Below are 27,549 nucleotides of genomic sequence, written 5' to 3' on the forward strand. Positions count from 1 at the left end.
ATTCCCAATAGTTTCATTGTCAGGATGATATGGATGAAGCTGAGATGTAGAATTTGCAGAAATACAAACTCCCCTCTAGCCCTGTGCATTGTGTAATCCACCAGAGAGCAAGAATGAGGAAACAAATTCTCCTGGTGGATGTACACTGGAAACATTTCTTTATTTTCTAAAGTCCCGAGAGTTGGAATGCCTGCATGCTTGCTCAGGTTCATCACTTCTGGGTTGTGTACAGTATCAATGCTATTATCCTTCCCAAAAAAATCACCAGTGAAGGGCAACTGGCAACAATTTCATTCCTTTGTGCCCTCAAAAAAGGGTATACAGTCAATTCTCCACCCCTTTGTGTTCTTTATTAAGGCACCACATAAACATAGGCACAGAAGAAGGAGCCTGGTTGTTCACTGAGATCTGTTGTTGTGATGGTGAAGGCTCTCATAGACTCACCTACAGGGACATGTGCTTTGCAGTGTCTTGCTATCAACCATCTCATTCCAGCTGGAAGGATAGACCAATTTAATGTATTCAAAATTAATCCTTCAGGTTGAGTCTGCAAAAACTTTGGATTATTTTATCAGAAAGCTACTTCATCCCATAGGTTTCCATGTCAAGGTTGTTATTTGCCTGGTAGCTATTGGTCCCAAACCACTCATGGTAATTTGGAATCAAGAGGACTTCACTGTTGTAGTGTATGCCTACTAAACAATAACTTCCTCCCTACTACTTCATTCTCCATCAGGTCCTTCCAGCTGACACCATTGTTAGATGCACCACTCTCAGGCTGGATGATCCGCATTAGATAGGATTAGTGTTTTTAAAGCCCAATCCCATTTACTAAACACTCTTGAAAGGTGTAACAGCTCAGGACTTGCAGAACTACCTATTGCCGGCATCTGTCAAGCGACCATATGTTTCACTTTCTGCGGCTACAGGCTCACTCTTCAGGCAGATCAGTCTCTTCAGCTCTTCTGGGTGCTCCCAATTCCCTTCACTTGCCTTGCCCAATACTCTCCTCCTTGTCTGGTCAGTGTCTCTGTAAATGTGGCTGCCGTATGTTTCTCAGGAAGCACAGGAGGAAAAATGAAAAAGAAAGCAGGGTTAACTCTTGCTTCGGTGGCCTGTTTTCCCTTTTTACCAAAAGCTCCTTTATGAAACTCCCTTCTTCCTCTCTGAAAGGAGAAGGTCTGGGTCACAGAATTACAGAAACTTTGGGCTGGAAGGGATCTCAAGAAGTTGTCTAGTCCAGCTCCCTGCACTGAGGCAGGACCATGGAGTCTGCATTTCTCAAAAACATGCTGCGGGTTGAGGATGATCATTCCCTGTTTACAGAAGTGAAAACTGATGTTGCCAAGTGTGGCCACGAGCCCCCTAAAGCATTGCCTTTTTCACGCAAGGTACAGCTCCCTTCAGTGCTCCTGATGAAAGCTATACCAAGAAGGGGAAAGGAGCTCAACACAACAGTAACACCTATGGTCCCTTATCCTTCTCCAAACAAGAGACAAGCCCATAGATTCATCATTCAAGAAATACATATCTACATCTTTCTACAGATGTTCTCATTTTAAGAGGCGGGACAGAGACATCTAAAGTAATCAGTGTTTTAAAAAAAACCCTGCTGCTGGCAATACTTCATGACATGCATAGTCCCACGATCCTTTGAGAAGAGTCTGAACTGTTGTTGTCATGTAGGTTATTTACTGCTACTGCCTTCCCCTTCATTTCATTAAATTTGCACTGGGGCCATTGTCTGTCTCTCTCACTCACTTTGGTTTGGGTGAATTTGATTATTTGTGTTGTGTTAATGCTATCAATAGAGCTACCTAGATCAAAGGCCTCCAGCCATTTCCAGAGACTGCTGGGTATCCACCTATTGTTATATACCTGAGCAGTGCTGAGTCTTAGCAGAGCGAGACAAATCCACAGGAAAAATATATAAGGTCCTCCCTCTCTTCTCAGTGTGATACCTTCACCGTGAGCTAGCCCAGCAGGGCTGGGGAACGAGAGAGAAACTCAGACCCAAATGTGCATCCCCTGTACCACCACAAAGCAATCCCCATGGATTGAAGAATATTGGTCTACAAATATTACCCTGGTCATTACCAACATTATGTTCTTCTGTTTCCTCCTCTACTCATCCACCCAAGCTCTCTGGTACCTGTACAGGCTAAAAGCTGTTTACAGTGTCGTTGCCGAGTAAGTGATGATCTTCATCAAGGCAGCCAATATGTAGTCCTGAGTAGTCCTCATTTGGGGACAGAAGGATTTGAGGGATTGTGTGGATTCCAAAAGCAGTATAGTGCCCAAAGTCTTGTTGGTCTGACCCATGCATCCTTTCTCTGCTGTGCTATGGAACCCAGGGCTGCCTTGTCCTGAGGAATCTGGCAAAACAATGGCCTGAAATAGTGTGAGAGAGAAGATCGCAGAGCTGCATTGTCCCCAAGGGAAGGCTGGCTTCCAGTCAGATTTGCCCATACATCCAGAAAATTAGAATCTGGTGTATATGGGGAGATTTATTTTCAATTACAGGTTCAAGCAGACACATGAAATAGCACTGGGTTGGAAGGTAGTGCATAAATCCTGCTGCAAATCCTTGTATCTCAGCTCCATATAATAAGATTTTATTGATTGCTATATTGGATCTGTCAGAATAAAACTCTCTTAATGCATGCATCAGGGCTGAGAAGATAGAAGGCTCGACGGTAGCAGAATCTGCTTCAAGAATCAGTGCACTTTGATTAATATGTTGTTAAGAAAGTAAGAGTTATTTAACCTGTTTGATGTGCATTTCAGAATGATGACTCATTTCTTTTAAGCTTCTAACTTTGAGCTTATTAAAAAAAACAACAGCCCTTGTAGCTGTTTTTCATGTTACTGAATCTTGTTATAGCATTCAGAGTTCTTGCCAGATCCCGTTACAGTGGTCATGAAACCCCCATTCCCCTATCAAATACATTTCGTGTAAGCCAAAAGGCCTCTTCGAAACACACCCCTAAAGTCCTTCCATTTAGGGCTTTAGAAGAGAGGGGACATCCGAGAATAGCTTTCCCTTTATTTTTGGGTAGGAAAATCCCCCCAGACATTCCACAGTGGAAGGGGGGCATCAGAGAAATGATGGAGAAACAGATTGAGAGTAAAACATAATCGGAGAAAGCAAGAAGTACCATCAAATCTGGGATGCTTCTGCCTTTTCAAACTAAGGGCAGCCTTGCTGAGTCTGGGCAATGAGCAGGCTGTTTGCACGTGCTCTCACTGAGCGTGCAATGCTTCCAGTTTGGGCTTCTCCGTCACCTCATAGGAACTGCAACAAATCGTAGGGATCTCAGCTCACTTGTGACAATTGTATAAAGTGATAACACTCACAAGTCCCTCCAGAGAATCCCCAGGTTCTTTGCTATTGATACACATCTCATCTTGAGTGTAGGGGCCCCGTGATTTTCTGAAGCAGACCTTATGTACTACATCTCTTAAGCATCTTCTTGTACTTGCCCTTCTTGTGCAAACTTGGTTAAGCACTGTTGTAAGTATACAGTAGGGACACAGGCCACTGGGTCACAATCTGAATTATTTTTTTTGTAACTTTGGTTTGAGGTTCTTCTGTCTGTGATTCAGTCCAGCCAGTGGCTCAGTGTAGGAGCATTTAGGGAAAGTTCTTGGCACAACTAAATTACTAGCTAAGATGGCTTAGGTTGGTCACGTGGGAGAAAAGGGACAAGCTGGGATTCCCAGTGGCATTCGAACACCTCTTTAAAACTTCTGAAAGGCCCAACAAAGCCAGTCAGAGGTTTCCTTTGATTTCCATGGCTTGATGATTTTAACCCAGCCAACCCATGAAGTTTGCCATCCCCGCCCCAAATTTACCATGACAAATTGACACCCCTTATACTGATGAATAAGGCAAAGCCTGCTGCTACCATCCAGCCCAAAGATATCTAGTATCTGTGTGAATTATCTTGGACAAAGGGGCAAACCTTTTATAGCACCTTGGTTTTTTCGGCTGGGGTCAGTCTGAATATGCTTCCATTCCCCCTTTGACATGATCTGACTCATCATGTCACCAAGCACAAAATGGGATAGCAATATGACACTGAGCAGCCCACAATGTGTTTCCCTTGGCATAGACTTTCCTTGGCATTCTCCCTATCTGTAGAGATAAGCAGGTGTTTCCCAGTCAATGAAATCATTTATATTTGTGGGCGTAACACTGACACCTGAAACGGAAAACGTGTTAGCCTGATCAAAGCAGTTTATAAATAGACATGCATCTAATTAGCATCCTAATATGCAATTTTTCTGTTTGTTTGCAATGTCTCTCCTAGTCATAAATTCAGCTAATACAAATTCTATTTTTAAAAAATTATTGCTTAATTATAATCTGTTGCAGATGTTGTGAGTGACTTACCGGTTTGGTGAGCCCCCAGGATGAGGTATTGGCTCCCTCTGAGGTTGGGATGGGGAGTTTCTTTTTCTGCTTGTTACACTATTAAAGCTCACAAACCAGGCATTGTGACTATGGTCACTGTGCCTAGAGGTGTCTGACTGGAAATAAAGCCCAGTTTGTGGCCTTTCCCTGGGCTGAGCTAAAATACAGTGAATTAGCGATATGGACGCATATTCATTTAGGATCATGTTGAGACCACCAGACCCACTTCACTTGTGAGCCTCTCTTAATTTGAACCCAGGGCTGCAGAGGTGGAAAGCTAGTGTACTCACGCACCAAGAAAACAGCCACACCCGAAGCACAGCTATGTCTGATGGTTTTAAGCAGGACATCAGACTGAATCTTCCTGGTGTGCAGACAGAAGGCCAGATTCATTCCCAGTGTCTCTTCAGAGAGCTCAGTGGAGTCACACCCAGAATAAGGTGAGCCTGTGCTTCCAGCCAGCCCTTATCACAGAGTTGCCATCTTTAAGATAAAAAAGTATAAAGATGTTATGGTGGCTAACGTGCTAACTTTTCCGACCTCATCATTAAAAAGGAGAGTGTGGTTCAGATGACTAGGAATTCCCAACGTTGTGTACTAGCTTAAGAGATTCCTTATGGCCTTGAAATGGTTTTTGGTTTCCTACCAGTACCAGATGCTGCTTCCAGGAGAGAATTCCCTTTTCTTTCTTACTGCTACGGGTTAGTTCCTCCTGGTTAGTTCCTCCAAGGTTTGACCGTGCTCTAATGAAATAACGTTTCAGGGTTTCTTGATGGCTGCCAAGTCTTAGGTGCACTGGGATGTAGCAAACCTGAATCTCTGTGTTTCCTTAATTGGATGTGTAAGTCACCACTGTATGAAGTCAAGGGAGTTGCTCCAGATTTACATCGCTGTCAGTGAGAGCAGGATTGGGCCCAGTGTCTGTGTACGGCTCTAAAAAGCTAATCTCTAATTGCATCGCACGCTCTGGATGGTGCAGATTTGATTTTACCAGAGCGCTATGGATTTAGGATTCAGTTTTCAAAAGTGCTGTGCAATCAGAGCTCCAGCTGGAGTCGATGGAGCGGCAGGTGCTTGGCACCTCTGAAAACCAGGCTCTTGGCTGTCAATTCTGGTTTCCTGGGTCTTTCGCAGTTTTTGGCGTATCAGTCCAGCTCTCTGAGTCAGGGCATAGTTCATTCAGGTTTCAGGTGTTGGTAGCGACCTTTCCTTCCTTCCCAGGGCAGGAGTGTAGGGTCCCCTCCTCAGTTATACTTTACAGTCGACCAGTTGCGTCTTATAGGCCAGGTGGAAGTACCACTGACAGGAATGACAGGTCAGCAGCAGGAGTTAAGGGGAGACATGAATTGGAGTGGGAGAGCAAGTGGGCTGACACGAGGAGCTGGGCCTACCAATCACCTTCCTGCTTGTACTACGTAGACGTTGCTGTTTGGGTTGTTGATTAGACCTTCTTTCTTGTGGGTACGTATCGCTGTTCTGCATATACAGCACCTCTGTGCCTACCCAGAAGCAGGAGCCGCTCTCTCACAGGGAAGGATCAGTAGCCAGTAATCTGACAAAATACCTGAGTAACATTAGTGGGGGGAAAAGGGATAAAATGCTGGTCCCATTGAAATCAGTGGCAGAGTTCCCATTATCTTCAGTGGGGTCATCATAGTTTCTAGCGGGGCTATATTCATGGTAAGGTAAATGGGGAGACAGGGCTCACAGGATTGTATCTTCGCTGTCATGCAGTGGCCACAGTAGCAGGATTTGGGGCAAACCAGAAGGATGCAGCACTGAAGGGGAGTGTGTCTGCAGTGGGTTGAGAATGTGTGAGAGGGGTCACTGTACTGCAGCTCTTCGAAGAGAAGGCACAGTGCAAGAGTGGGAAGCTTCACCGTGGGGAAGCCAAATACTAAGATGATGAGGGGATGTTGGGTGGCCTGAGTTTAAAGAGCCGTCCAATCACAAGCAGTGTTCAGTGTTTGCGGAGGTCAGTCTGGCAGCTCACTGCTCCAAAGGAGGGTCAGCAGCCTGTCGAGACCACTTGTGCTTAGTATGTTCCCTGTTTCTTTTCAAAGCCAAGCACAGGCTTAGCTTTCCAAACTTTCGTGCCCAAGTTTTGCGCTAAAGATTCAGCCTTGATAACCACCCTGGCAGGAGTTAACCTACAGTTTTGCTGAGAGTCTTTGTAAAGGCTTAGCGAGACAAGTGGGTGAGGTAATATCTTTTATTGGACCAACTCTTCTTCAGGACTGCAAAATATATGCGGAGTGTACTGTGATGGACCCAGGACAGTTGGATACAGCAGAGCAGTAGAAGGCAGATATACTGGCCACTGGATAAGCAGTTTTCTGTTCCCTGACTGACCAGAGTAGGGGCTGCTCCAGGCTAATGAGAACACCTGACTCCAATTAACCTGCAAAGAGTCAGGTGAGGCCCTTAAGCTAATGTGAACACCTGACTCTAATTAAGGCCCCTCTGATACTATAAAAGGGTTCACTCCGGTCAGGCCGAGGGGAGCCAGAGGAGAGGAAGTGCAGCTGAAGGACTGGGTAATGAAAACAACCTCAAGCCACTGGAAAGGGAGCCCTAAGGTAAGGGTGAAGAAGGCGTTGAGAGAGAAGCGGGAGAGCTGTGGGAAAGTGGCCCAGGGAAATGTAGCAACTCTGGCAGTGAAAGGTCGGCTGCCTACAGCTGCTGCCATTAGGGTCCCTGGGCCGGAACCCGGGGTAGAGGGCAGGCCTGGGTTCCCCCCAACCCGCCACTACAGAAACACCTCCTGGGAGGGGAAGACAGGCCCCTGTCAGGACAGGAGGCTAAACTGTTCGGGAATAAGCCCATAGGGACAACAGAGACTGTGGGAGTTCTCTCACCAACCTCCTTGCTGGCTTACGATGAAAAGGGCTTAGTAGACTGTAACCCTGGCCCTAGAGAGAGAAGGGCTACGTGGAGGGTCGCAATGAGCCTCTGAGGCTAGCATAAACCGCCTGGAAGCGCAGGACCCACGGGGACAAGGTTGGAGCTCTGCCACAGTACGTTTCCCAGACCTGAAGAAGAGCTCTGTGTGAGCTCAAAAGCTTGTCTCTCTTGCCAACAGAAGTTGGTCCAATAAAGGATATTACCTCATCCACCCTCTGTAATATCCTGGCACCAACATGGCTACTACAACACTGCCTTTGTAATAGCTTCACTTTCTAGATGGTGGAGGCTGACGGACTCTCTACCATAAGTGCCACCATTCCTGCTTGGCAAGATGTCTGCAAGAGGTTGTGCTGCTGCCTTTGGATTTGATGATGCTGCAGGTTCACGTCCCAGCTGCCAGGCAGGTTCCTCCCCCTTGCTGGAATTCTTTGCACATAACCTCACAAGGGGAGCATAACTTAAATCAGCACATCAATGGGAAAGGTTACTGTGGCATTTCTAGGAACCTCCCCTCTTCTGTAGATGGATGGCTGATGGTGATTATTTTCAAACACTAGATCTCATTATTGCAGGAGATGCCCTATTCAAGAGTAAATTGATTTAAATCCTACCTTCCTTCTTCGTTTCTCTTTCAGTCTGTTTTTCTTCTGCTTCTTTTGTGTCTTCCTCTTCCTCCCTGTCTTCTTACTGTTGCTTGAGGCAATCCAGTGGTGCCCACCCATCTGTTTAGCTTGCTGGACAGTTTTTCAGCATTTTGATTTACATAATCCAGCCTACTTGTAAGTGGAGCACAAAAGCAAGGTGGTGGAATTGCACAAATTGATTACAGCTCATAGGACAAATCAGTGAATTACATTGACCTTATTTCTCCCCTTTCCCCGGTATATGGAAGTAATGTCTTGTTTTTAACGGACATAATCCAAGACCAAATGTCTTTAAGTGGTTACACTTTTGTGTTGTGTTTGTAGAGCAGGCTGACGATAATGCTTGAAAAGGAGCCAAATGCCTCTAACTTTTAAGAGGCTCCCTCTCGCAATCCTTCCCATCCGCTCTCTAATCCTGCACAGATAACATCATAGGAAGTGATAGCTCCAGGCTCTTTACTTTCAACAGAGCCATCCCCGTGGGTTTCAGTCAAGACAATTGAGAACATATTTACTCACAACTAATGGTATTATGCTGTAAGCAAAAATATAAGGGGCTCCTGTATATTTAAACAAACAGTTTATGCTAGAAATCTTTCACCAGTTCCCCCCCATCAGCATTCTCCCACCATTGTCTCAACGGCTTATTTAATTATCTGTCTTACAAGAGACAAGGGCAGGCCACTGCACTGGGTAGAACAGGTATTGCTCTCTTTAGCTAAAGTGTAACTGATCCCTCTGCTGTTCTGCAAAGGGCAGGAGCAGAGCAAAGGTTTTTATTCTAATGTTTTTATCATTAGTTATTATTTTTAGCAATTCACACATGATAGCCAAGCTCTTCAAAGTGCTGAGTGACAGACAACGCTCTGCTACTCTGCCACACCTTGGAGCATTTACTTATTTATTACTCTTGGAGTTTTCTTTTTCATCTTGTCATCTGCAGGGATTTCTATAAATATTTAAATGCAAATTTTTACTTACCCAGCTTCTTTTCTGGCTTGTCCTTTGGGCAAACCCATCTGCAGTCATTCTGGCTGTGAGTAGCAAGGAGGCTCAGCCTGCTTGTGTCATGTCAGTCACCCATGAGTTCCTGTTAATGATGAGTGTACCTACAGAGGCTTGGCCGTTTGGTTCAGAGAAGCATCCAAAGGTTTGGCTGCTTATCTGTTCCAGTCCATTATGGTGATATGGTGCCTTTCATAGCAATCTGTGCTTCCTTAGTCTAGACACTGGAAGTCTTCTGTAGCCTGAAATTGCGTCATATCTCACTAGTGGATATCAAGAAGGCTGTTAGGGCATGTAAGTGAGGAGACAAGGGTTACTGTGCCTTCAGTTATTAAGATAGCACCCACAACATGCTTGGGACTGTCCAAGCATATAGATTAACACCATTCCTCCCCAACGGAGAGTCCACGAAAACAAGTGACGAAGTATAGGGGAGAAAGATAATACATATATGCTGATGAAACCCATGTGAACTTCGGTATGCTGCTGTCACCCAACTCTGTCTCTCCCTCTCCTGGGACCCTGGGGGAGCAGCTGAGTCCCTTTCCCAGCCTGGAAAGGGGAACTGGAGCATGCTGAGGGCTAGCTGGTTGAGCATCAGCCCAGATGAGATTCAGGTAGCGTTGAAGGAGGGAAGCAGAAGATGTGCCTGGCGTTATATCTTCCCTTTTGATTGAGGTTTTGTGCCTGCCATTCATTATTGTATTCTGGTAGCACATAGCAGCTCCAATCAGGATGTGCTAGGTGCCGTGTGAATGCCCAGAAAGGCACAGGGGCTTGCCCCAAAGAGCTTATACTTGAATTGGAAACAAGATACAACTTCCTTGCTAAGTGCAGATGAGAAAAAGCTACGCTGGCCTCTGCTTGTACCTGATTGTTTATCTCCTGGGCTGGGCCAGGGGGTTGTGATGTTTTCTCTCAGATGAGGACCTCTCTCCAAGCATCCACACCTTTACATGGTGAGATTGCTGCAGTGTGCTCTGCACAGGGCTCCACCTCAGATCCATTCTGAGGCTGAAGCTGGGGCAGTATGCAACAGCCTGACCCCTCATCAGGGTTTCCTGTGAGCACATGACACCTGCTCTGTGATTCCCATTGGCTACCTGTTGGCTTCTGAGTGAAGTTTGAGAAGTTAAATGTCCTGGTACTTTTCCACCTGAGAGTCTGCATCTCTTCTCATTCTATACTGCCATTGGTGTGATAGGTAGAGGGACTTGAGCAAGAATCCCTTGATTAAAATGGCGGGGCAAGAAGTTCTGTGCAAGGGGCTGTTCTTTGTAGATGAATCCCCCTCCCTCCACCTCTTTGTCTGAAATATCCCAAATCCTTTGGCTGCTAGGACATGCTGCAGAACCCCTCTGTTCAGATGGGTTCGTGAGGACTGCATGAGGGTTGCTGAGAGAGGATGGGGGATAACACTTCCCACTGTCAATTAGTTTTGGCTCTGTGCGTGAAGCTGATGCTACTAGAACTATTCGTTTGTATTGATTGTGATTTTAAAGATCTGTCAAAGGCACCTGGAGCACAGGGCTGGGACTTCTCAGTGATGTACATACATGCCTCAGACTAAATGAAGAATATCAGCTAATCATGTCCGGTGGAGATGGAACAAGAGCATGATGCAGTGTGGTATGATGAACTTGTTTCTGTCCACGCAGCTCACGTCAAACCAGGAAGCTGTGTCTATGACATAAGATGAACAGCTGACCTGTTACTGTTGTACACCTTGGCATTGCATACACTGTGATATGCAGGTGCTGAAGTGGATGTTTAATACCTGATGGGAGGTGATACCCACTGCTACAGTGGTTGGCAAGAACATACGTCATCTCTTTTGACCCATCTGCAGACTGCACAGCACATCCTTCTGTGGGAAATGGAGGGACTTTATAAGGCACAAAGTTCTGCATGGTGACCTAGACATGCAAGTAGCATGGCTGCTCTTGGACCTCCAGCTGCTGTCTGTCTGTAGGATCAATCGGTCTTTGGAATGGATGGAATCTCTTCCAGAAATATTGATTATTTAGGAGCTGCCAAAGAAGCAGAAAGCATTGGATAAAGTTGGACAACTATTTGTTTACTTTCCTGAGCAAGGACTATGGGGCTGATACAGCCTAGAGGTCTGCTTTCATCTTATTTTAAATCCTGACCCACACGGAACAGTGACGTGGAGTTTGGTAATGCAATACAACGTAACGTCATAACACAAATGTCTCTCCGGTAGGAAGCCCTTACAAGAGGGTGGGAGAGAAGATAGTTGTCAGGCAGGGCTGGTAGGAAGTGCTGGAGTGGGGGAGTCTCCCAGGATAAATGTTGGCAGCTCCATTACTTGGGGGCATTCCAGGCCTCATTTTCAAAAAGGTAAAAGCCCACGGTTGTGCTCCGAAAGTGTGTGTGCAATTGCAGACCTAATTTGTACACGGTTACTGCAGTTGCATACCCGGAGCTGGTGATTGCACCTTGAAATGGCCACTGTGACCCATAACTGACCCTTGGTCCATGTTTATACCCAGTATGCCCTTGTAATTTTAATGCAAATTAGATGGAAAATTACATGCATATTTTTGTGTGGGGCTGTGGGCAGATTCTGGCCATTTAAAAATCAGGCCCTTAAAACGAGACTGGTCAGAGTACTAGAGGGTATATCCTAGGGGCAGTCCTGCACCAGGCTGGGAACTAGGTGGCCCAGTAGGGTTTTCCCTTTCGTTCTTTAAGCTAAGCCTCTATTAGACAACGAGAGCTGCGGTGTTGTTTAAAAGAGAGGAGAATATCAGTTTGGACCCTGGGCTTTTCCATGCTCGTTCATCCCACTGGTCTTTCTAGTCTGACATCCTGCAGTGCAAGCCACAGTTGATTCTTCCAAGGAAGGCAAGAAACCCCTTTAATGCACCTGGCAAATAGACCTGCAGGCCAGGACTGGGTGCAGAGGCATTGCTAGGAGCCGTTGGGCCGCAGAGAGGGTAAGGTGCTGTTGATCAAAAATCAAGGTTGAGGGTCAGAGGCTGAACCATGAGACGAGTGAGGCTAGGACAGGAATCTGTGTGAGTATTACCGCTCAGCATTGAGGGGTATTACCAGTGCTCTGGGGCAGAGTGCAGAAAAAAAGCTTGTGCAGAGCAAGAGTATCTAACGTACTCACACAATGAAAAATGAAACATTTAAGGGTCATGAGACATTCTGCCCTGTTAGGAAACAGCCTAGGTAGATGCTAGCGCCAGGAGTTCTGGCACAGGTTCTTTTCATCCTGCTGACAAGAGGCTCAGGGAGGCTTTTTCTAACCTAGACATGAGCCATAAAGACAGTGGGGATTGTTGCTTCATAATAAAGAATGAGGAGTAGCTGCGCTCATCCCAGTCCAGTAGTGAACCTCCACTAGCTAAAGGCAGGGAGAGTGGGGAGGGCGGCTCGGTATTCGTCATTTGCAATCTGAATTGTCTTATCAGAAGCCCCTTGCCTCCCAGATACTTAGAGGAGCTCCCAACGTGTCTCCTTCACTGCTGCATCTCTGGTTTCCTCAGCTCAGCTGAATTGCTCATTCCAGCAAGGAGTGGCTTATTAGCACAGCTCTCTGTAAGATGCCCTTGAGTGGGGTTTTTTTTTCCAGGTGTAAACGCCAGAGGGAGGCTATACCAATGCCTTGCATTCTTTCATCTCGGCAGGGTTTTGCCCTTTCTCGCAGCTTGGCTCTGACAGCAGGCTCTGAGCTGCTGTGCATGGAATACAAACAGGCTTCCAAGTTCAAAGCATGACAAGAATTCCATTCCAGGCTGGAGGCGTTTTTTTTTTAATGCTGGGTGCTCCAGGGGTCTCCGGGAGAAGTTTTGAGAGCCGAGTTGGGTTGCTTAACCCCTTCTTTACCAAGAGTTCCTAGTCAGACCTGACAGCTTTCACAAACAGGGGGGAGAGGAAATCAGGATGTTCAGATTCAAACTGTGTTGTGATTCTGGTCCACCTGATGGTGTGGGTGGGGCGGGGGGAGCCAACCGCAGTGAAACATTTGCATCTTTACCTCTCTTAAAATTAGCCATTAGGGCACTCGGAGGGTCTGTTCTCTGCTTGGTGAACGCACAGCGGCTGCCATTAGTGTTAATGGGAGTTAGGCACGCGCACTGAGCGGCAAGGGTGCCCCTAAGCTACAAATCTACTTGGCAATTTTATTATGTAAATAAATGGTGCTTGCACATACACCTGCTGCTGCTGCTCGTGGTAATGTTCATGGCAAGATATGTAAACAAACAGCTATTCCCTTCCAATGGATTTATTTCCTTTCTTCTGAGCCATTAAATTACCTCCGGATTCTATGCAGGTACAAATCTGTAGCGGTGTAAAGATTGCAGTCTGCCTTGATAGACTCTGACCCACAAAGCATGACAGCTGGCTATTATTTTCAGATATTGTTTGGGGGTTTTTTAGTCACCTGTATTATCCTTAATGTATTGGCTTCTTGGGACACCTGCACCTGCTACAGGACTTTAACTGCTAGGGGTCAGATTCTGCTCCAAGTCAGTAGCAACTCTCTCATTAACTCTGCTGGGAGCCGGGTCAAATCTGAAGTGAGTCATTGGAAAACCAGAACCTGCTCATGTAATCCAGCCCCCGCTCTGCCTCAGAAATCTGGCTTAATTTACCTTAACCAAGGATGAAATTTGCCCCTTAACATAGGATATAAATGGGGCTTCAGTGATACATAAAGCCTGGTGTGGGCTCTATGCTTGAGGGTGAATTTCACCCTGAATTTTGTCCTCCCCTGCCTCCAGTACAAAGGATCATGTGAGGCTCCTCAGGTTCTCTAATGCTGTTCAGTTATTGATGGGACCTACATGGAAAGCAGCCAGCTCCTCTGAAAAATGATGTGTCCATTTCCTAACCATAGAAATGGCTCTCTTAGCTGTACCTGTCATTCCAGCTCTCGCATCTCTCTGCCATTCTGTGGGTGCAGTGGAGTTCTTTGGCAGTCAAATGGATTGCATCTAAGGACATCTGCTGCCAGTGGGACCACTAAGGCACTATTTCTTCGCCGTCAAAGTCCCAAGATATATGCAACATCCATATTGTACATTTCATGTCTCCCCCTTGGGCTTCTGTACTCAAGAAGTGAGATGTCTGCATATTCACCCTGTGCAAATCTAGTCCCAGGCGGCTCTGTTGGGAAGGTGAGAGGCACGGTGTGAAGGCTCCTCCACATCGCTCAGTTGGTGTCCCGGGAAAGGGGAGCCCGGGAAGGTCGGGGGAGGGGAATCGGATTCCTTATGAATAATTTGTACATTATTAATATGCATGTGTTTTTTAAAGAAATTTCCAACTCTCCCTCTCTGTCGCTGTCTCTCCTCTCGGCAGCCTTTGATGCTTTATTAATGATCACAGTGTAAACCAGTCAGACACGATCCCTCAATGGACAGGAATGCCAATGGAGCCTTTGAACAGATTGGCTCCTAATGCAAAAGCCAAATGGTTATTGGGGCCATTGCATTCAGGGAAGTCATCCTGCAAATCTGTGTGAACAAGTTTCACTCCTCATGGCCGGGGACAAATCCCAGAGAGGGTCCTCAGAGGCAGCACCTGGCTTTTGTGCGGGATTTGTGGGGTAGCAGGTCCTTGGCACCACATTGCCCTGTGCTCTCTGGTCACTTTACAGGGCGTACACTCAGTCAGCATGTGGTGGGAGCTGTCCAAAGAGCAGGGTTCAGAAAGAGATTTCTGGCTTTACAGACCATGCCCGTGGGGATTGAGCTCAGAGGACAGGGGACACTTATGACCCAATAGACATCTATGGAATCTGGGGTGTTGGGTGTTGCTGCTAATTAACAACAAAGCAGGAAGGATGCGAGCCTTGTGTTGTAAAAAAACGTGGCCATGACAGTAGCAGTGAAATGAGCTGAGAGAAGCTGACGAGCGGCAGCGGAGGATCAGGTAGAAGACAGGAAGTGGAAACAGACAAGCAAAGCTGGTTTCTGACATGTAAATGCCAGGCACTCTGAATATAGTGTTGGGGGGTTCCCTATAACTGTAAGAAGTTACATTGTCTCATTTCAGCATGTCTGATCCTGTGGCCCCAGTACATGCTCAGGGCTCGCTGGCGTCCCTGGGATTCCTGTGTACATGAGGGTCTGCCCAGCTTTGTTAAACAGAGCAGGCCGCAATAGTGAAATACACTTAGAAGGAAACAGTCTCCTCCTCTCCATTAACAGACAGAATGGATTCTCCCAGGGTATCTGAGAGACACTGAGCAGTCCATGCAGGTAGCTAGGACTTACTGTTTCTGAGTGCGTCCTTGTGCAGATTTTCCAAGGTCATCCCAGCTGTAAGACTGGGCTGCAAGTTATTTGGAGCTGCAGCTCTCCTGTTGTGCACAGGAAAGATGCCACTAGCATGCGTTTGACATCTTTGCTAACGTTCTTGTCCTAGGCCTTGTCCCCTGAGGCTGCAGGAATGTTCAAGAGAGGATTCCTAGATTCAAAGGCCAGAAGGGATTACTGATCGTCCACCTCTATTCGACATTGGTGAGGCCTCATCTGGAGTACTGTGTCCAGTTTTGGGCCCCACACTACAAGAAGGATGTGGATAAATTGGAGAGAGTCCAGCGAAGGGCAACAAAAATGATTAGGGGTCTAGAACACATGACTTATGAGGAGAGGCTGAGGGAGCTGGGATTGTTTAGCCTGCAGAAGAGAAGAATGAGGGGGGATTTGATAGCTGCTTTCAACTACCTGAAAGGGGGTTCCAAAGAGGATGGCTCTAGACTGTTCTCAATGGTAGCAGATGACAGAACGAGGAGTAATGGTCTCAAGTTGCAGTGGGGGAGGTTTAGATTGGATATTAGGAAAAACTTTTTCACTAAGAGGGTGGTGAAACACTGGAATGCGTTGCCTAGGGAGGTGGTGGAATCTCCTTCCTTGGAAGTTTTTAAGGTCAGGCTTGACAAAGCCCTGGCTGGGATGATTTAACTGGGAATTGGTCCTGCTTCGAGCAGGGGGTTGGACTAGATGACCTTCAGGGGTCCCTTCCAACCCTGATATTCTATGATTCTATGACTGTGGGGTGGGAGGGATAGCTCAGTGGTTTGAGCATTGGCCTGCTAAACCCAGGGTTGTGAGTTCAATCCTTGACGAGGCCATTTAGCAATCTGGGGCAAAACTTGGGGATTGGTCCTGCTTGGAGCAGGCGGTTGGACTAGATGACCTCCTGAGGTCCCTTCCAACCCTGGTATTCTATGACTGTGATCATCTACTCTGACCTGCAGAGCACAGGCCAGAGACCTGCCCCCAAATCATCCCTAGAGCAGAGTTTTTATCAAAACATCCAATCCTGATTTAAACATTGTCAGTGATGGAGAGTCCACCGCAACCCTTGGTAAATTGTTCCAATGGTTAACTACTCTACCTTTCTCTGCTAGACTGAAGAGCCCATCATTAAATATTCCTTCCCCGTGTAGATATGCTGTAGACAGAACTAAAATGTCACCTGATATGGTAGCACATTGGGCTAAGGAAAACCATGAGCAGAAAAGGAAGCTGGTGGTGTGGGGTTTACAGGTCAAGAGCAGGGGTGTGGAAGTCAAGACTCCTGGGTATATTATTCCTGGATCTGCTTCTAGCTTGCTGTGGGGTCTTGGGCAAGTCACTTAACCTCTCTGTGCCCTTGTTTCTCCACCTGTAAAATAGGGATAATAGTTCATTGGGTGAGTTTTAATTAATTGCTGTTCGTTGAGCACTTTGATACGCTTGGAAGAAAGTTGGTATAGAAGGGTAAGGTGTGTCCTACCCCCAGCCCAGGTTGTTTTTTTAAGCATGGCGCTTGTACAAGTGTGGACAATGTATTGCCTTGTGTAGAAACGTAGGATTCTGGAGATGCTAATAACTGGTTTTTAGCTACAGTTTGCGCCAGTTACCTCTGGAGCAGCTTCCTCCTAACCAAGATGGCTGACACCTGTGACAAATGTTGTTCCTTTCCATTTCTTAAATCATGCTAAAGTTGCCTCTGTTATTTAGCCTATCATCTAGCATTTCATTGAATAGATACATCCCCATATATCCTCATTGGCAAGGCTGTGTGAATCCCCTTCAGGAGAAAGGCCATCTCTGATCAATTCCAGGAATGCAGCATACTATGCAAATGTTCAGAATTCACTGCACATTAGGTTAGCATCTCCAGTGAACAATCAGTTGTGTACGATGAGTCAGTTAGCTGAGATTGTTCATCTTGTCTGACTGGGGATCAGCCCCATAGCTGCTAGCTGAACTTTTGATATCACTCATGGTAAGAGATCAGAGCCCAAGTTCTCTTGATAACAGGTCTGCTTCAGTGAAAGCGGATTTCCCCTCTTAATTAATCGCCTCTTATTTTCACCAGGCACTCTAGCATTGGGGTTTCCTTGGGCTCTGCTCTGGTAAACAGCAGCAACTTTTGGAGAAGGGAGGGAGGAAGGCTGGCCTTGTGGTTCTGGCATTCAGGAGAGCCGGGGTGAGGTTGCGGCTGTGCCACAGACCCCCGTATGACCTTGAACAAGTCATGCTTTTTGCCTCAGTTTCCCCTCTTTCAGTTGGGAATAATACTCCGTACTTCACAGGTCAAGGGGGTGAAATACAGTGGTGGGCGGGGCCATGCATGCCCCTAGATAGATTGATTCTGTTCTCCACAAATCTTTATTTAGAAGATCTACGACAGCAGCTCACTGTCGACTGTGGAGTCAGTAAAACAATTTGCTAGACAATTATTCTTGCAAAATGATGACTCTAGAAAAGCGTGAATTGTAGTTAGGATCTGAAGCAGAAATAAAACTGTGTTCAGCTGTGCAGAAGCGAGACACGTCCCACTCTGTGTTGGAGCACAGTCAAAACAGGAGGAAGTGGGGGGACAGGTGGATAAGAGGATGGGTAAATGGGCCCTGTCACATCCAGGTTGCCAGCTGGAATCCAGCTAGGCTGGGAATGACTGAATGACATTGGTGTCTGGTGATCCCAGGTGCTAGTGTGAGATAGGCTAGTGGGTAGAGCTCCGCTCCACCTTTGGAAAAATTTCTGTGACAGCTTATTGGCAAAGAGAAGCCAAAGACTGAACGGGTGACTGATCTCACCCCTCTGGTGGCTCCGCAGCTCAGAGTCTCAGCATCTCATTGGCAAGGGCAAAGAGGAAGCGCATGCTAGACCTGCTCTGTGGACGGCTAGATGACGTCAGTCGGTCAGACGCTTATTTCCCCAAGTACCAAAATTCACTCTCAGTGAAGAGGCGGAGGTAGGGGGGAGAACATGCCATGATGTGCATCAACTCAGTGCAGACAGGGGCTTAAAATGAGCTGTTGACTTATTACAGAACATTTTAGGGACTGGAAAGAAGGCAGCTGCAGCTTTGAAGAGGATGCCAGGGGGAGGGGCAGGTTCGTTGGACTGAGAGAGACACAATCCAGCTGGTGTGCTAGTTTCCCATTGGAAGTAACTGGTTATGCATTTACCAGTGTTGTGATGGGGGTGAAAATAAGAGCAAGTTGTGGCCAGCAGGTCTCTGACTCCTTTTCTGTCACACACATGGGGATTTGCTGGCAGTAAAATCTGCCCCAGTGCTTCAGAAAGGTCAGCTCAGCTTGCCACTGATTTTAATTTAGGCTGAAACATTTACACTTTCTTTAACTATGGCCAGAAATGTTTGCAGGGGAAGAGAGACAATGAAAAACTTGGCATTAGAAAAAGCCAGAGCAAGGCCAGGGGGACACGAGGAATGGCCAATACAGTAGTGCCATGGCAAGCCGTGGGAAAATGCAGTACTTACGGGGCAACTTGGGACCAGTACCCTGGAGTGGCCTGAATGTTGTCTAAGAAAAATAGCCAAAGCAGGATAGAGAGCTGCTGTCTAATGATACTGTACTCCGGGCTGCCTTTTCGTGTTCTGGGTGAATTTGCTGATGAAAGTGAGGAATTAATAGCCCTGCCTAGGGCTGGAGCCGTGTAACTTCTGCCACGCAGCTCTGCCAATCCTGAATCTCCTTCCTTAGAAGTTTTTAAGGTCAGGCTTGACAAAGCCCTGGCTGGGATGATTTAGTTGGGGATTGGTCCTGCTTTGAGCAGGGGGTTGGACTAGATGACCTCCTGAGGTCCCTTCCAACCCTGATATTCTGTGATTCTATGACTTGTGGCACCCCCTGTTATTCCAGTCTTGGACTGCCCCCCCCCCCCCCCCACACACACACACACAGCTGCTCTGCCAGTTCACTTTAGTTCTGGCCTACAATGCCCACTATTCCAGCCTCTCACCTACTTCTGCTGTTGCATCTCATTCCTCTTGTAACTCCTGCTATTCTAGTCCTGGCCTTCTCTCCTCAGCAGAAACTGCCAACCATGCTAAAGTGGGCTGTATTATCCATTGCTGATAACTAACAAGGATAAGCAATCACTGGAGCCTGGACTGAGCCCAAGAAACTCGTGTCACTGTTGTCAAGACAGCTGCTAACCTATTGTAGGTCTCCAGAGGTAAAAAGCCAGTGCATTGAATAGCTGTGCCACCAAGCTGCCATCTCCATACACTGGGTTCCAGAGAAATGGGATCCGGTTCATGCTACCTGTTTAAGGACTTTGCAGTTGTGTAGGCCAGGTGCAGGGGAGCTAACATGGGAAACTCAGTCTTGTCTGTGTGCTTTCAGTGCTCTCCCTTTCCCAGTGCACCATAAATAAATTCTCCTAGTCCATCCTAGCACACTGTATCAATCTTGTTTAATAGACTGGAAAGCTTATTGCATGGCGGCAGGTCGCAAGGAGTGTTGAGGTGATGGATTGTGCCTTCCCGGAGTCGAGCGTCGTTGATGTATAATGAAATATTTATGATTTATTCCAGCTAATAAACTGGAATGAAGTGTGTGATGTATGTGAGCAGATGGGAGAACTATTGATGCAGTTTTCATTGTGTGTGGGGGGAGGGGGCAGTTTATGTCCCTCTCAGACACACACACGCGCACGCACATCCCTTCATACTAGGAAATGCGCACTTCGCTTCTGTGAGCATGGCAGAGCTGAATTCCATTGTTAATCTTCAATTCTTTCACCTAATGGTTTGCCACCCCATGCCCTCTTCCACACCTGTTACAAAGAGCAGGAATCCTGTAGTTGTAGCCAGCTATTCCTTTTGAATTTTAGACTTTGGGCTTGCTGTCCAACTGAGAGCTGCAATTGTGATCCAAACTCAGTAAAATAACAAGGCCTTCCACTTCTCCCACCATGGCCTCAGTCAGCTGGGAGGCTGGAGTAGCATCCCCACTATGCCGAGCTCCAGAACCTTATGCTCTTGATGTTTCTGTGTTACCTACAAAAATCGTGTTCATGGGTTCCCCACACACTGGGAATTCCGTAGCCAAAACAGAGGAAAATCCCTTTATTTCACCCTCTGCTTCCTGTATTTGTTATAGAAAGTTGATTTGCAAGAATTTTGTGCTCACCGGGGTTGTAGCAGGACCTGGATGCCCAGCTCTTAGATTTTATCCTTCTCGTAATTCTTAAGGTGTTTTTTCTGCAGTCAGGAAACAATATGGGAAGAGGCAACACCATTTTTGCACAGATTCCAAGGCCAGATGGGACCATTGTTATCATCCGCTCTGGCCTCCTGCATAGCACAGGGCAGAGAACTTCCCCCCAAATAATTTCCAGAGCAGAGCTTTTAGAAAAGCAGCCAACTTTGATTTTAAAATTGCGAGTGATGGAGAATCCACCGTGACCATTGGGAAATTGTGGCAGTGGTTACTTACTCTCACTGTTAAAATTTACACCTTATTTCCAGTCTGAATTTGTCTAGCTTCAGCTTCCAGTCATTGGATTGTGTTAGACCATGCTCTGCTAGACAGAAGAACCCATTATTAAATATTTGTTCCTCTTGTAAATACCAATAAACTGTAATCAAGTCATCCCTTCACCTTTTCTTTGTTAAGTTAAATAGATGGAGCTCTTTGAGTCTATCAGGATAAGGCAGGTTTTCTAATCCTTTAAGCATTCTCCAGGCTCTTCTCTGAACCCTTTGCAATGTATCAGCAATCTTCTTGAATTGTAGGCACCGGACACAGGATTCCAGTAGCAGGTGCACCTGTGCCAAAAGTAGAGGTAAAATAGCCTCTTTACTCCTACTCAAGATTCCCCTCTTTATGCATGCCAGGATCGTAATAGCTCTTTTGGCCACAGAATCACCATGGGGGCTTGTATTCAGCTGATTATACACCACAACTCCCACATTTTTTTCGTAGTCACTGCTTCCCAGGATAGAGTCCCCCATCCCGTAAGTATGGCCGACATTCTTTGTTCCCATATGTATATACTGTATTTACATTTAGCCGTATTAAAACACACAGTGTTTGTTTGTGTCCAGTTTACCAAACGATCCAGATCACTCTGAATCAGTGACCTGTCCTCTTCATTAATTACTATTACTATTCCACCAATGTTTGTGTCATCTGTAAACTTTATCAGTGATGGTGTTATGTTTTCCTCAAGGTCACTGATAAAACCACTAAATATTGTAGGGCCAAGAAATGATCACCGCGGGGCCATGCTGGAATGCACCTGCTCAATGACAATTCCCCATTTACAATTACATTTTGAGACTATCAGGTAGCCAGTTTTTAATCCATTTAATGTGTGCCATGTTAATTTTATATCATTCTAGTTTGTTTAATCAAAATGTCATGTGGTACCAAGTTAAATGCCTTTCTGAACTCTTAAGTATGTTACATCAACACTATTACCATTATCAACCAAACTTGTAATCCCATCAAAAAAAATATCAGATTAGTTTGACAGGATCTATTTTCCATAAACCCATGTTGATTTGCATTCTTTATTAATCAAGTCCCAGATCAGCTGCTCCATTACCTTGCCTGGGATCGATGTCAGGCTGACAGGGCTATAATTACTTGAATCATCCTGTTTACCCTTTTTTAAATTGGCCCAACGTTCACTTTGTTCCCATCTGGAAGTTCCCCAGGGCTTCAAGATTTATGGAAAATCAACTTTAACAGTCCAGTGAGCTCCTCAGCCAGCTCTTTTAAAACTCTGGGATGCGAGTTAACTTCTTCCTCTCAGCTGATTTGGTTCATAAAAGTATATAAAAATTGAATGATCTAGAAGAGGGAGATCAGGAATTGGTGTCCTTCCTGTCTCCTAACACAAGAATAAGAAGACAGTCAATGAAATTAAAAGGTGGGAAATTCAAAACTGACAAAAGGAAATGTTCTTCTCACAACTTGTGATTTAAACTGTGGAACTCACTGCTACAGGAAGTTGTGGAGGCCAAGACCTTGGTGAGCTTCAAAAAGGGATTAGACATTTATATGGATAACCGGAATCTCCAGAGTTATAATAAATGATGGCAAAAATTTTGGAGGGCTACTAAACCTCCTGCTTCAAGGGTTAAGACAATCTAAGAGACAAGGATGAGATGTAATGTGAGGGGCAGATTAGCCCACAACTGCCTAATGCAGATTGCTTGCATCTTCCACTGAAGCATCTTGCACTGGCCACTGCCAGAACCAGAACACTGGACTAGATAGACCTGGGGTCTGGTCCAGCCTGGCAATTCCTATATTCCTAGGTATTTTAGAGACCAGAATAAGAGATGGAGAAACTGAGGCACAATGATGTTGGGAGCCTGATTTTCACTATTCACTGTTGCTTTGCACAGCTTGGGTAACTGGAGAATACAAAGAGCCAAGTATGCGTCTCACTGGCCTTTGCTCTGCCCAGTTACCTGTTCTGTCTGCGGACATATGCATGTGCAGTTGCATGTCCGTTTGTGAAAATCTGGCCCTGAGTCCCAGATTCTCTGGTGCCCTTTGTTCACCTTGCACCCTTCAGCTCCTGGGAGGAAGGAGCCCTAAGTGTCTTGCTCAGAAACACATGAACTTGGTGGTAGTGCTGGGATTAGCACTCAAAAATTCCTGGTTCCTAGCCACATACTCAGTCTGCTTGGACCATCCTGCCTTTTTAAAATCAGTCAATATATTAAATGGTAACCTGGGGCTGCCAGAGTGTGACCCCTGCCTGCCACCAGTAGCACAAACCCAAAGTAAAATGAAACAGTCAAAGGAAAGGTACGCACAAGAGTCAACAACAGGGTAAAGCAGCTCATGTTCAAAGCCTCCCACACACCACCTAATGCCCTGTACCATGAAAAAGAGACAAACCATGTTCCACCCCCTCAGCGTACCAGAGTTGTCCCCCTGCTGTTCCATTTTCCTGCCTAATTAGTTCTTGTTTGCAAAGCCCTTTGAGATCCTCAGATGAAAGGCGCTGGAGAAGGACAAAGCGTCATTATTTCTGACTGCCTCAAAGAAGGGCTCCTCGAGGGTCTCACAGCTGGGATACCAATTGTCTCACCGACACACTAATTTGGAGAGCCCTGTGATTCTCCAGGTACGGTCTGTGCAAAGGAATCCAGTAGGGAGAACGCCTCATTCTGTCTTTGCCCCCTCGAGCTGAGAGATCGCTGTGCCAGCCAAACAGCCAGCAGCAGGGAATTCCTATCAGAGCTTGTAAAGAAAAGCTTCAAAGCTCACAAAAGAGCAGGCTGCAGACCCATCAGGATCCTCGTATCAACACCGCTTCAGCAGAGGCACAGAGACTTCCTGCTAGCAGCCAGCAGCTTGGGGCTCGATCCACAGGGTGTATATGGGGAATGTCCCTTCTACACTGAGCTTCCCCAGCTTGGATCAGAAATAATTTCCCATCGCTTCGGCTGGCGTCTTGTGTTGGCACTAGCATTACTGTTAACACCATTGCTTTGGGCGTTCACTGCAGCACCAGTCACCTGGGGATGATGGAGATCTTTTAAATGCCATTTAAATTCCGTTGGAAAGTCTGTGTGTCAAAGGAGATGTAATGGTATCAGGACCAGCTCAGGAGATGCACCTGGTTCGTGAGGCAGCTCTGAAACAGTAAACATTCATCTTTCACTGTGATCCTGTCCTCATGCCAAACAAGTTAGATCTGATTCAAAATGTTTCGCATGTACAACAAGCCAAAGCTCTAAGCGGGAACGGTTTGGTCGTACAATGATGTGACACCTGTCAAAACAGCCGTCGGGCCTGATTTTGAAAGTCTGCCTCTAATTTGTTTAAGCAAATGGGAAGATGTAGCTTTGCACCTGCAACACCTGACTGGGCCCACAGATCAGGGAGTTAAATGGCTAACTCATGTGATTTGCCCCCACAATTAATGGTGAGCACAAAATGTAGGCAAAGTTGGTTGTGAGTGTAAAATTGTGCTGGCAAAATTACAGGGCTGGGTTGAGGGCCACTTTACAAATGGGGCCCCAAAGTGGCTAGGGCTAAAGCCCTCGGTCCAGAGCTTACATTTCCGGGTTAGGAGCCCGGGTTGGACAGTTGGGAATATCTGGGGTCTAATCATGTTTTGTTTAATGCTGTTAAATGGCAAACCCTGTTCCAATGTCACAGTGTGGCTGGGGCTAGCTAACAGGGCATTGCTAGGGAGATGTTTAGGGGGAAGCTCTTCATATCACTGAGGTGACGTAGGTGGAAGCAGGGCTATCCACGGAACTAGCTTAGAGCACCCGCTGTCACTAGCTTCTGGTAAACTGAAATATTTCCATAAGGCCAAATGTCTGGCATGTATCTGTGTCACAGGTGGGGTATTGTAGCTGCATGGGCTCTGCAGGGTGCGCTCAGCTCAGCTCACACTGGGTTTCATGCTGATCACCCCGCTTAGCCCAGACAATACTCCTTGCTCCCACTCCACTTTCCTTCTATTGCATTTTTGCCCCACAGATTTTCTACAGCTGATCTGCAGTCTTCTTCCCCCAGAAACAAATAACTGAGTGAGATAACAAGGGAGCTAAGGAAGAATAAGCCTAGAGCCTTAGAGGGTGAAATTCAACCCAGCTCAAGGCCCATGTGCTGCTCAAGTCCTGCTTCATCACCGAGGCCCTCTGCAGAGGGGTGAATTTCACCCTGTGAACACTGCAGGAGCAGAACGACACTAAGAACCACCAAGAGAACTCAAGAACCCTTGGAACGGCTGGTCACAGTATTAGCTGCCACCGTGGCAGCAGGTTAAAGTCACTCACTTTTTTCTTTTTGCTTATCTACAAAATACATTTCCTTTCAAGCTGAGGTTTCGCTGCTTACTAATGTAATGGCACAAGAGAATGGCCGTTAGCCCTGTTCCTCACTGGGTGAATTATCAGAAGTTCTAATAAGGATGACCAGATATCCCGATAATCTCGACTGTCCCGATATTGAGCGGGTTGTCCCGCGTCCCGACCAAAGTACGGTCGGGACGCCATTTGTCCTGATATTTCCTTCGGGCACGGTTTTGTTGTTTTTTTTTTTTTTCCTTAGGCGGCAGTGACAGGCATGGGGAGCGCGTTTTCAATTGTTACACTCACCCGGCACGTCCAGGTCTTCGGTGGCACTTCGGCGGCGGATACTTCAATTGCTGACGGCGATTGTAAGAATTGAAAAGGCACTCCTCCTGCAGCGGTCCCGATGTTTTGTATTTAGCATCTGGTCACCCTAGTTCTAATGCCATTTAGAGGTCACCTCTGTAGAAATTATAGTGGGCCTTGTATGTGGTTCTGACTATGGACCATAGGTTCACAGAGCAATGACAAGGCTTCCTGTCCCCATGTCTGAATTGTGAGTGGAGCTTCCTGTGATTCCTACAGGGAGAGCTGTGCGTTTATAACAAAGGGCTTGGAAAATACAGCTTTGAAATACGTGTTTCCTCTTCTGAAGCCATCAGTGCCCATTGCCTCGCCTTCCCCTTTGCAGGGTGAGTAGTTGAGCCTTTGTGGGCAGCTCCCCACTGCACAAGCACCCTGTGTGCATAATTAGATGTAGAAATGTCTTCTAGTGATTGCAAAGGCTGAACATTTAGATGTTTGATTTCAGCAAATGGCTGAACACTGCTGGTGCAAAAGGGGAGACCAGAGTAAGGCTGGGTTTAATCAGGCCAGCTGTGTCCTAATGTCCTACTTTCCTGGCAGTTCACTGCTGGGTTGTTTTTTCCCTATAATTTGTGCTAGCTCTTCAATCCTGCAGAGCCAGTCTAGCTACCGGAGCAGGGCTGGGGCCTGTTCCGCCTCAGGCATCATTGGTAAAAGAGGCAGGGAAGTTCTGATTCCAGGTTTTTTCATGTTGCTGCTGTATGAAGCAGAAAGCCTGCAGCCTGGTTTTCACGTGCCCAGCTGGGTTTACGGGCTGTGTTCCCTGTAAGCTGCGCACTTGGGCGGCCGAACAGGAGAGATTCAAATGCCGCCCAGCTGATTAGAGATCGTGCCAGCAGCGTGTGTTCAGGTGCCCCTCCCTCCACGTTGCTCCGTCCTGCAGCTGCTCCCAGGACCCTCCTGCTGGCTGTGCAGAGTGTGGGGAGGGTGCTGATGTCAGGGTGTCCCCCTGCCCCTGTACCCCATCTCCGCAGAGCAAGGGAGAGGGGACAGCTTGGCTCAGGTCTCGGAGCGGCTGTGGTGAACGGTGAGTGACTGAGTGCCTCTCTTAAAGTTACAGTGCACTGTTTCTGAGATCTTCCCAGAAGCCAGCTCACACAGTCTCTGTTTTTTGTTTCTACTGGTGGCGCACATCTGCACATACCTCGGTACACATAACAAAATTTATTCTGCACGTGGATGGAAAAAATTAGAGGGAACATTGTTTACGGTGCTGGCAGATAGAAAGCATGTCTTTGATTTATAAACTTCATGGAGAATGCATCTGGAGCTAGCCAGGAACGTCCCTTCTCGGGGCTGATGGGAATGCACTTGACAGCACGTGTTGGAATAAGGCTGGCCTTTATCTATAGGGACCATTAATGCAAAAAAAAAAAAAAACAGTTGTAAATAACATAAAGAAACTGACAAAAGCCAAGAAAGTCCAGGTTGTAATTGACAAGCCAGTGTGGTGGCTCAGTGCTCACTGGTGTGTCAGCTCTGTGCTCTGAGCACCACCAGTTCGTGTCCCTACAGGGACTTAGGCTGACACTGTCATGACATCAAAGATCGCAACATATGTTTCTGAGGACTCCCTCCTTCTTCCGCCCACATGTGCCTTTTATTTCCAGACACCTGGGTTCAAATGTGCCCTAGGTCAAGAGTGAAATGAGATTAGTGCTCTCGCTCTGGTTCCCAGTGGAGATTGTCTCTATCACAAAGCCGTCCTGATGCAGGACTTGCTTTGTTGGCAGGCTCCGCTTAGCACCATTCTGCAGGGCTGATGAACGATGTCACTGAGCAAACATTTCTCAACCGCTAGACCTCTAATTTAATTTCTCTTTTTAATTGTGCACTGTGGGTCAAATCCATCTCTCGTGTAACCCCCTTGGCATCAGGGGGCGGAGCAGTCCGGATTGTTGGTAAATTGTGTAGTTAATTGCTTGACCACGCTTTGGTTCGGTATGAAATATATTCAAAAGACCAAGTAACTGCTGTCAGTCAGGTTTATTGCTGAAAGTCAATAATCATGTAATCCAGGAAGAAAGGCTCAGTACAATACTGGTTTCTGGGAAGCTATCCCATGCAGCACTGTTAAATTCATCTTACACAGAAGTTACACGTTTCAGCCAGCAGTATTTTTAGGATGACTTTGCAAGTTACAAAACT

The 27,549-nt window shown here is 46.5% G+C and overlaps 1 protein-coding gene across 3 annotated transcripts in view; it reads left to right on the forward strand.

Moving 5' to 3' along the window:
* Positions 1-27,549, forward strand: part of ACSF3 (acyl-CoA synthetase family member 3) — a 106,524-nt gene that overhangs the window by 65,022 nt on the left and 13,953 nt on the right. Inside the window, exon 8 of one of the 3 annotated variants that reach the window (XM_077830906.1) lies at positions 24,722-25,712. The exons of 1 other annotated variant lie outside the window; for it this stretch is intronic. In XM_077830906.1, the coding sequence (XP_077687032.1) occupies positions 24,722-24,771 (50 nt within the window). In that variant the 3' untranslated portion in view covers positions 24,772-25,712. Of the gene's footprint in view, positions 1-13,879; positions 14,171-24,721; positions 25,713-27,549 lie in introns of those variants that run through there. One more of the 3 variants, XM_077830905.1, reaches the window with a different exon arrangement.

This window comes from Eretmochelys imbricata, chromosome 12, assembly GCF_965152235.1.
Source record: "Eretmochelys imbricata isolate rEreImb1 chromosome 12, rEreImb1.hap1, whole genome shotgun sequence".
Lineage (NCBI taxonomy): Eukaryota > Metazoa > Chordata > Testudines > Cheloniidae > Eretmochelys > Eretmochelys imbricata.